General features: G+C 49.0%; 1 protein-coding gene across 1 annotated transcript in view; it reads right to left on the reverse strand.

Moving 5' to 3' along the window:
- The window catches only part of Fbxl18 (F-box and leucine rich repeat protein 18), a 23539-nt gene extending 17349 nt beyond the window's left edge, over nt 1–6190 (reverse strand). The window contains exons 1-2 of the mRNA XM_021163851.1: nt 6069–6190; nt 1012–1218 (exon numbers count right to left, since the gene is read on the reverse strand). Coding sequence (XP_021019510.1) covers nt 1012–1215 — 204 coding nt within the window. The 5' untranslated portion in view covers nt 1216–1218; nt 6069–6190. The remainder of the gene's footprint in view (nt 1–1011; nt 1219–6068) is intronic.
- Between the last annotated feature and the right edge of the window lie 4536 nt (nt 6191–10726).

A 10726-nucleotide genomic window follows, 5' to 3' on the forward strand; every position in this document is an offset into this window, starting at 1 on the left:
AAAAAAAAAAAGATTTATTTATTATATCCAAGTACACTGTACCTGTCCTCAGACACACTAGAAGAGAACATCAGATTTCGTTACCGGTGGTTGTGAGCCACCATGTGGTTGCTGCGATTTGATCTCAGGACCTTCGGAAGAACAGTCAGTGCTCTTAACCGCTGAGCCAACTCTCCAGCCCAATAACTAGCTTTTTAAAGCTATAATTTTCATTTGTTTTTGAGACAGGGTCTCTCTGTGTAGCCCAGGCTGTCCTGGAACTCACTCTGTAGACCAGGATGGCCTCGAACTCACTGAGATCTGATTGCCTCTGCCTCCTTAGTGCTGGGACTAAAAGCATGTACTACCATCGCACGGCATGCTATTGATTTTTTTTTTTTTAAAGTCAGGGTCTCACTGTGTAGCCTTGGCTGACCTGGAACTCTATAGACCAGTCTGAGCTTGAATTTACAGATCCTCTGACTCCTGAGTGCTGGAATTTTAGGCACATGCCACCATCAGGCACACGGGCACACCTATCTGTTTGTTTGGGGCTAACCTGGTCTGAGCCAGGAAGGAGCCCCCTGCCTCAGCCTCCTGAGTGCTAGGACTACATGCGTGCCCTACCATGGCAGGCTTATGTCTCAGTTGATCAGAGACTTCAGCCCAGAGCAATGGCAGGCAGCCCTTCTGCAGCAATGTCTGCTGTGGCATCCGTCTGCTGTGCCACTCAACAACCTTCCACAGTCTTTCCTGTGGTACAGCAACTCCATTCTGCAGTGCCTACATGGAAGGCCTCCCACTGACCCCTTACCCTCCCTTCCAGAACTCCACCCACATGCACTATATCCATCCCCCCTACCCCCATCATGGGGCAAGCCACCTACCCTCTTCTACCCTGGCTCTGTCATTCAGTGTAACCTGAAGATCATTCCCAGCCACAGTCTTGTGTGCAAACATCAGTGCCTGCCACTGGCCCCACAGGCTGGCACCTGGTTGATCTCGTTCACCCTCCCGTCCATCCTGCCTCACCTGGTAGTCCTTCTGCAGCAGCACGGTGTGTACCAGGCTCTTGTCCAGGCACAGGGCTGCCAGCTTCCTGCAGGTGCGCCGCACACTGAGAACCAAGTCCGTGCTGGGGACATGGCTCAGGATATGTAGGAGGATCTCATCAGAGAAGCCAAGCAGGTGGGTGTCACCTGCTGCCTCTGCTGCTGCCTCCTCCTCATTGGACATGTCCTGTAAGTGAGGGACAACAGAGGGAGCGGTGGATCAGCCTTTAGATGCTAGCTGGACGAACAGAAGGACCCGAGTTTGGATCCCCAGCACCCACATAAAAAGCTGTGTAAGGGAGCCTACACCTAGAATCCCAGCACTGGGGATGCGGGCAGGAAGATCCCACCCCCTCAGTAGAGAAGTCTTAACAGCTCTTTGCTGAACTGCAGAGAACACAGAGTTCCCTAGAATGCCCTCTTAGAGCTGCAAACCAGGAGACAAGGTGAGAAGGATCAACTGAAGGCCATTTTCAAGCAAGGCCCGAGGATTCTGGCTTCTCCTGGGTGTTAAACAGAGCTTGCCTAGGCTGTACCTAAACTTGCTATGTGACCCAGCCCTAGCTTGAGCATGGTTCTGGGGACAGACACATATGCCACCATGCCTGCCTTCCCACAATCACTCTACTCCCTTATCTATCCATCCATCCACCATCCATCCATCCTTTCTTCTTTCCTCTCTTCCCTTCCCTTCCCTTTCCTTCCTTCCTTCTTTTCTTCCTTCCTTCCTTCTTGACAGTGTTTCATATAGCTGAAACTGACCACAAACTAGCCAAAGAGGACCCTGGCCTCCTGGTCCTCCTGTCTCCACCTCCCAAATGCTAGGATCACAGTAATGTTTCACCAGACCCAGCACACTGCACACAAGGCATACAGCTTGTACAGACTACAGTGCGCACAGCCTATATAGTGCACACAGCCTACAGCACGCACATACAGCATACAAGGCACACAGCAACATACAGCATGCACAGGCCCGGGAACCTCAGCCTGCACCTCTGCCACTCTGCTTCCCAGACATTTACCCAAATAACAACAACAATTTACACAAGACACTGAGCAATTCCACAGGTTCGGAATATACTGAATTTTCTCTCTTTTATTTATGTATTTATTTATTTATTTTTTACATCTGTGTGTGCTTCTGAGGAGAGAGAGTGTGTTGTGTGTCTGTGTGAGAGAGAGTTGGCACACATGCGCCTGTGGAAGTCAGAGGACATCTTGTGAAACTGTGGAAGTCCGGTTTCTAAGCCACTGTGTAGGGTCTGGCATAGAGCTAAGGTGGTCATGGCTGGAGAGGTGGCTCAAAGGTTACAAGTGCCCACTGCCCTGGCAGAGAACCAGAGTTCAGCTCCCTGCACCCATGCTGGGTAGCTCCTGTCTGCTTGGGACTTCAGCTCTAGGGAATCTCATGGTCTCTTCTGGTTTCTGTAGGCAACTAACATGCACATACCCCAAAACAGACACACACACACACAAATGTTGCTGTGTGTGCCACTACCAGCACTCAGAAGGCAGAGGCAAGCAAATCTCTGTGAGTTTGAGGCCAGTTTAGTCTACAGAGTGAATTCTAACACAGCCAGAGCTATATACAGACTAAAATCCTGTCTTGAAAATTAATTAATTTTTAAACATTTAAAAATCTAAAAATCTAAAAATAAAAATGAAAAAAAAGCCAGGTTTTCAGGCTTGGTGTCAAGATCCTTGGCCTCTGGGGATTTGTTGTTGCTGTTGTTGTTTTGTTTCTGATAGACAGGGTCTCGTGCAGCCACAGACCAGCTCAATGACTGATCCTCCTGCCTCCCTTCCCAAGGGTTGGCTGGCTGCTTTTGTATCTGCAGTACTGGGGATGGAGGTGGGGCCTCCTGAATCTCAGATGGAGACTCAGATGGGCTCTCACCTGGAGCTACTTCCCAGCCCCCTACAAACGGCAGGAACTGCAGGAACTGAGGACCCCTCCTCCACTCAGCTCAGCACACTCTCAGATGTCCAGATCAAAAGACGCCACGCCAGCCTGCTCTACATGCTGAGCTCCAGGCTACCAAGGCTACCCAACAAGTCCTTGTTCAGAGAGAAGAAAGAAAAGCTGGCTAGGATCACAGGTGTGCCCTGTTACTCCTATCTTACAGAAGGGTTTCCTTGTTTGCATCCTGTGTGTAAGTGTGTTATGTATATGGTCACACATATGTGGAGTTGTGTGTGTGTGTAAGCCTGGCTGGACAGGGAATGTCTTCCTAAGTCTGTCCTATTTGTCTGAGGCTCATCTAGACAAAGCAGTCATGGAGCCCCAGGACCCTCTGCCTCTGCCCCACTAGCATGGGATCCGACACACAGACATGATGCACCACCCTGCTTTGCTTTTGATGTGGCTGCTGGAGATGCAGAACAGGCACTCTACTGACTGAGCCATCTCCCCAGATCAAGGCTTTTTTTTTCTTAACTGCCTGAGGAAAAAAAGCACAGAACCAGGCCGACCTGAGTCCAATTCACAGCCACCCCGTGCCATACCCACTCTCCCTGTAGACAGCAGGCTCCTGCCAGGATTTACTTATGGCAGCTCAACTGGAATACAATTGGCTTAGAACTATGACACGCCAAAGCAGGCTAGCAAATTTGAAAAACCAAGCCTAGCGGTGCGCTCCTGTAAATCACACAGGCATATGCACAAATGCGCACGTGCAGAGTCACCAGGTTGACTCAGGCACTGCTGCTAGAACACACTGATTCTAGTCTTCCATGTGGATCCTCCTCCACCAGAGCCCAAAGCACTGCTTTCATCCCCAACCCCAGCCGTTCTCTTCTTCACTGGACTGAACAGTGAAGGCTGTCACACTGAGAATTACCCCGTGAACCACACACCTGGGATCCTACACTTTGGAGGATGAGGCAGGATTACAAAGTAAAGGCCGATTGGTCAGCAGTCCTCCCAACAAATCCAAGCGGAAAAAGAGAAACCCTACCCTTATGATTTCCCCTCCTCCCTCCTAGGTCCTCCTTCTACCACCAGGCAGTTCGAAGCCCAGGCTTTGGCAGCGGGTTTGTCAGCATGACTTTGAACTCACAGTCTCTCTTCCTGGAGAGATGCCTTACTCGTACAGAGCTTGCCACACAAGCACTAACACCTGAGTTTGGATCCCTAGCACCCTTGTTAAAAGCCTAGAGTGGCAGCTTGCAGCTGCAGTCCTAGCAATGGGGAGGTGGACACAGAAGGATCCCTGAAGATGCCCAGTCAGCCAGCCTCAAAGAGACCCTGTCTCAAAATATAAGATGGAAGAGCTGGAGAGAGGATGGCTCAGCTGTTAACTGAGCTCTTACAGAGGAGCCAGGTTCAGTTCTCAGCACCCACATGATGGTTCACAACCAGCATTAACTACAGTTAAAGTCCCAGGGGCTCAACTCTCTTCTGGCCTGTTGGCACTTCGTACACATGGCACACCTAGGACCACACGAGCAGACATGTCTATTTAATCCCTAGCACGTAGAAGTCATTGAGAGATACTAATACAGCAATACTATCCTGGAACTCCTCTTGCTGGAGACATATCTACCACCTCACTCCTCTCTCATTGGTATAGAGCTGGACCACACACACTCTTTCCTGTCAATCAAGGAGACACTTCTGAGTCCAGTTTTCTTCAAAGAAAGAGAAGCTTCCAACAGACCCCAGACATAGTCCTCATACCCTGGAAAACACTTGTAAGTCTCACTGGATAAATGCAAGGAAACTTCTAAGACTTAAAAGTGTGCCCAGAGATCAGCAAGACGGCTAAGTGAGCAAGAGAGCTTGCCTTGCAAACCCAATGACCCAAGTTCAAACCCTGGGACCCACATAAACTGCTGGATGCAGTGACCCACATCTGCCATCCCAACACTGCTAGTGCAAAGTGAGAGGAGGAGATGGGGGCATCCGTCAAAAGCTCACAAGCCAGCTACTCTGGAGTATACACCATCAAGAGAGATCCTGTCTCAACTGGGGGAAAGGCGGAAGCAGAAGAGATAATTTAGTACTACTCTTTCGGAGGACCTGAGTTCGATTCCCAGTACCCACACTGGGGAGGCGAATAACCATCTGTAACTCCAAAGCCAGGTGCACATGATCCTCTGGTCTCCTCAGACACCTGCACTCATGTGCACATATCCACACACACACACTAATATAAACCAGATGAAAGGCAACAACCAACTCCTCAAAGTGGTCCTCTGACTTCCATATGTACGCCATGACATGCACCCATGACATGCACATGCCGGTACTCACGCATACACACACGCTAATATGATAAATAGGTGTACCCCCAGATGCGAGTCCTAGGAAAGAACAAATATAACTCAAGATAGGGAGGAAGGCAACAGGGAAGCTGCCAGATGCTCCCCTAATCCCCGCCACGGCCCCATACTGTCGTCTGCAGAAAAAAATACTGCACACCCGTAACAAGACGCAGTGGGATTCTCCAGCTGACCTAGATCATAAAGCTCTGGGGTCAGTCCGACGCCCTATCACACTCCCGCGCATCACAAGTAGACTCCAGAAAGAAGTGGGCTGCACTTAAGCTGATAGAAAAAAAAAAAAAAAGAAGCCGGGGCTGGGAATGGGGATGAAGCCCTGAATTCCACCCTTAGCTGCACATTAAACACCGCGTGATGATGCACACCTGTAGCCCCAGATTTACAAAGGCTACAATAGAAAGATTGCTGTACGTTCAAAACCAGCCTGGGCTGCACACTGAACTCCAGGCTAGACTGGGCTACAGTGTAAAACAAACAAGAAAACACAAGCAGACAGGACAACGTCCCATAGCTGCGAGGGCAGAGCCAACACACAAGGAGATGGGGGAAAGGCCTGGAAACTCAGCAGGCCACGTGAAAAGGTCCATTCTGGCCGTCGGGATTGTGAGCCTGGGAACAGATGGGGTCAGGAGAGAAGAGGGCCTGGGAGGAGGGTAGGAGACGGCAAGGATGGGCCTCGGAATAAGGGCAGGGTCGAGAGGGAAGCCCAGAGGGGACTCCAGCCGCCGGGGCTGGAGGTGCAGGTCGTACCTCTCCGGAGCTAGCCGCCGGAGCTGCAGCCTCACAATCCCCCAGCCTGGCAGCGCAGGGATGCTCGAAAGCCGGCGCGGCCACAGCTCCACAGACCCCGGTAAGGGGCGTGGCTGCGGCGCACGCCTAGACGTACTTCCGCTTGCGCCCGGATGGACCCCGTGCGGTCGCCATATTGGGTGTGGCATAAAAGTACTCTTCAGGGTTCAGAGGCGTCCAGAAGGTCACGAGTGACCAGTCTCTAAGTTACCTCCGCAGTTTCGCTCCAACAACATGCGTTCTGCCCCAGGCCTTTGCATTTGCCATTCGCGCTACACACTGCGCTCCAAGTCATCTGTCACAGCGCTCAGGTATCCTAGATAACCATAGCAACCTTCATGTGCACACGCTCCTGAATTTGCCCCTCATCTTGCGTTACAACTCTCAATAGCTCTTTGCACCGCCTGACTTGCTAAGCCTTTTTGCTTGTTTTGAGACAAGGTCTCACTCTGTAGTCCTGGCTGTCCTGGAATTAGCTATAAAGACCAGGCTGGCCTTGAAGTCACAGAAATTCGCCTACCTCTGCCTCCCATCTATGCCTAGGCGACTGTTTATTTAATGTATGTGAGTTCACTGTAGCTGTCTTCAGACAAAGTGTCTGGGAATTGAACTCAGTACCTCTGGAAGAGCAGTCAGTGCTCTTAACCGCGGAGCCATCTCTCCAGCCCCATCTTATTTTGTTGTTGTTTGTTTTGTTTTGAACCTAAGGCTTCATTTCCTGCTTGCTAAGTAAGCGCCCTGCCTGTACCCCTATAACTAAGCAGAGACTCTGCCTGGTACTGTTCTTTGCATGTCATAACACTGAACAAATAAATATTTGTTGAATAAATGAATAATAAATGTTTCCATGGCGTTTCCAGTTAAAAATGGTTTCCTAGAACTGGTGAAATGACTCGTCAGGGAAAGGAGCTTGACTCTGACTGACACCTGAAGTGAGTTTGATTCCAAGGACCCACACGCTGGAAGGAGAAGACTGCCTCCTGGAAGCTGCCCTCTGATGTCTGTGTCTGCACTGGTCATGCACACGTGCTCTCGCCCGAGTGTACACAGAGAAAGAGTCAGGAAGGAAGTCCAGATGGTTTAAAATTAAGATAATAGTTTAATGGGAGCTGGGGATGTAGTTCATTTGAGTATTTGTCTAGCAGGTACATAAACCGGGGTTCTGTCCCTGGCACTATATAAACCAAACCAAACGGAAACAATCTTAGGACTCAGAGAGTGGAGGCAGGAAGACCTGCAGGTCAAGGTTACCCTAGGCTATATAGTGAGTTTGAAGCCAGCCTGGTCTACATAATGCGTTTCAGGACTGCCAAGGCTACAGAGGAACTAATACACCCTTCTTCCCTTGGGACACATAATTAAAATAATAATTATGAAAATTAATCAAATTATGAACACAGCAGGAAAGCTGGGTTTGAAGCCCCTGGTTAAACCCTCCAGTTTAGCATTGTCATCTACTACAGAGAAGAGAAAACTTAAGAGCAATAGGAAGCCACAGAAAGGGGTGGGCACAGGGGTGAGTTGGAGCCACTGATGGAGCCCAATCGCTTGACATCAGCTGATTCTCACTGTGCCAGATAAAGATGGCCACAAATGTACTCCCCAGCCCATCTCCCACCACTACCATCAACACTCAACAACTTCTTCCCTTTTCATTTTTAATTATATTTCTTATTTTACGTTGTGTGGGGAGACAGAGAGAGAGAGAGAGAGAGAGGTGTATAGGTGCATGTAGCAGAAAGCACATGCAGACGTTGCAGGACAGACCCGGGGAGTCAGTTTCCTCCTTTGGCAGTGGATTCTATTGGCTGTCGTCGTCATGTCACTCGTCACTCGGCTTGCATGGCAGATGCTTTTCCTCAGTGAGCCGCTTTGCAGGCCCTTTCCAGATTTCTTTGCACTGCGGTATCATAAAGCTTAGACTGGCCCGAAGCTTACTATTTATTTCAGGCTGGCCTCCAACTCCAGCTCCTCCTGCCTCTGATTTCCAAGTTCCCAGGTGCCAGAGTCACAGATGTGTGCCATCAAACTTGGAGACACATTATGCAACAAAGGAGGCTAATCAGGAAAGGCTCCCAACGTGGGACTGGATTCCAGCTCAAGGACATTCCGAGAAAAGCCAAGACTGTGACACACTACAAAGATATCACTGGCCTGGGTGGAGACCAGTAATACAAGGCTTGTCTTGAAGTATCTTTCAAACTGAAAAAAAGAAAAAGAGAGTTGGGCTGCCAAAGTGGCTCAGAACCCACGTAAAACTAGAAAGAGAAAATAAAGTTGTCCTCTGGTCTTCACATGCAAACAGTGGTTTGTCTTGAAGTGACTAAGGTAACACCATCTTGTCTGCCTCTATTTTGTATCTGCTTCGACACTTCTCAGCTCCATACTCCCCAACAGCCTCGTTGGCCTTGGCTACATACATATTTGGCATCTCCATGACCTTGAGCATGGTCCAGATGCATTAGCCCAAATAATTAGTATCTATACAAACTAAACATAAAGAACCAAAAAATCAGAAATCAAAATACACTACTTAATATAAAAGATCTGCTAAATTAATTTAGATTTTAATAAAAGTGCACTATAAAAGAACCCATAGGCTTGTTCTTAACCCCTGAGCCATCTCTCCAGCCCAGCGTGAAGCACGGGTCCAAGCAAAGCAAACGTGGCATTGGGCTTGCCCTCTCCCTTGCTAAACTACTAGATTCTTAAAGCTAGGCACCAAGGTCTAGTCCCTTATTTGGCTACTTCCTTATGCCTGCCTAAAACTCCAAGGTCCAACTATCAAAATACCAAGGTCCAGCAATCAAAATTCATTCTTTGGTTACAGTGACTAGAATATCTAATCAGGACTTCCCACCTCACCCCAGCAGAGACCTTTTCTCCTTAAAAAGTCACTTTTCTTTGTCCAGTCCAGATTTACTACCCCACCATGCCTTCAGGGTAGAAAATGTTTGTCCTAAGAATTTGGTGTCTGAGTGTGTTCTCTGCCACGTCTCAGTAGATTATTTTGAATTCAAGGCCAGCCTGATCTACATAGTTTCAAGCTAGCCAAAGCTACAAAGTAAGACCCTGTCTCAAAAACATTTTTTTAGCCGGGCGTGGTGGCACACGCCTTTAATCCCAGCACTCAGGAGGCAGAGGAAGGCAGATTTCTGAGTTCAAAGCCAGCCTGGTCTACAAAGTGAGGTCCAGGACAGCCAGGGCTACACAGAGAAACCCTGTCTCAAGAAAAAAAAAATCACTTCCAGGATGAAGAGATTGCTCAGTAGTTGAGAGAGTGTGTGCTGAAGTTCCAGAGAACCTGAGTTTGGTTACCAGCACCTACAGCCACCTGTAGCTCCGGCTCCAGAGGATCTGACATCCTCAGACCTCTGCACATGCCTGTGTCTAAACACACACAGACAAACATTCACAAGGGTATGGATGTCTTGCCTGCACGTGTATCACATGTATGTAGGTTCAGAGGATGGTGTCAGATCGTCTGGGACTGGAGTACCAGACAGCTGTGATCCACCATGTGGGACTCAAACCTGAGCCTTCTTCTGCAAACAGCCAGTGCTCTTAAACTGCTGAACCATGGCTTCCAGCCTCAAGTCCAGACTCTTCACCCCGGTGACTAGTCACTGTCGGTCCCTGCAGTGGTCAGTTTCAGTCACCAGAGGTGTGCAAACCTACAGGGGTACCCCATCCAGGGGGAACCCCAGTGTACCCTGCAGCCTCTGCACCGGAGACAAGAAAGGTGTGAATGTAGACTCACTGTAACAAATGGAGCAGCCTGCTTCCCCGTGCTGGCAGTGGAGGCGGCCGTGGGTGGGTGAGGCAGGCTTCACGGGGACTCTCAGTGCTTTCCCTTGGATCTCACTGTGTGCCTAAAAACTGCTTGAGGGAATATTTTTTTTCCCTCGGTGCTGGGTACAGACTCAGGAGAACTCGTATATGCTAGGGAAGTGCTTTGCCACTGAGCCACATACACAGTTAATCCACTTAAAAAAAAAATCTGACTGGCCTGAGTATTCAACCTCAGGACCCCACATGATGGAAGGAGAACTGACTCCCACAAATTGTCCTCTTACACACACACACACACACACACACACCTGCTTACCTTCATATGTAAGCCCCCACACATAAAATAAATGAAAAATTTTTAGATATGGGGCTTTTTCCCCGGTGTGATTGTGCATGCTTCTAATACCATTGCTCAGGAGGCAGGCAGATCTCTGAGTTCGAGGCCAGCCTAAGTCTATGGGGTGAGTTCCAGGACAGTCAGGGCTACACAGAGAAACCCTGTCTTGAAAAACCAAAAAAGGGGGCTGGTGAGATGGCTCAGTGGGTAAGAGCACTGACTGCTCTTCTGAAGGTCCTGAGTTCAAATCCCAGCAACCACATGGTGGATCACAACCACCCATAATGAGATCTGAACCCCTCTTCTGGAGTGTCTGAAGACAGCTACAGTGTACTTACATATAATAAATAAATAAATCTTAAAAAAAATTAAAAAAAAAAAAAGAAAAACCAAAAGAGAGAGAGAGAGAGAGAGAGAGAGAGAGAGAGAGTGTGTGTGTGTGTGTGTGTGTGTGTGTGTGTGTAGGTTACTCGGGTGTCCTTACTTTCTA

This window comes from Mus caroli, chromosome 5, assembly GCF_900094665.2.
Source record: "Mus caroli chromosome 5, CAROLI_EIJ_v1.1, whole genome shotgun sequence".
Classification (NCBI taxonomy): domain Eukaryota; kingdom Metazoa; phylum Chordata; class Mammalia; order Rodentia; family Muridae; genus Mus; species Mus caroli.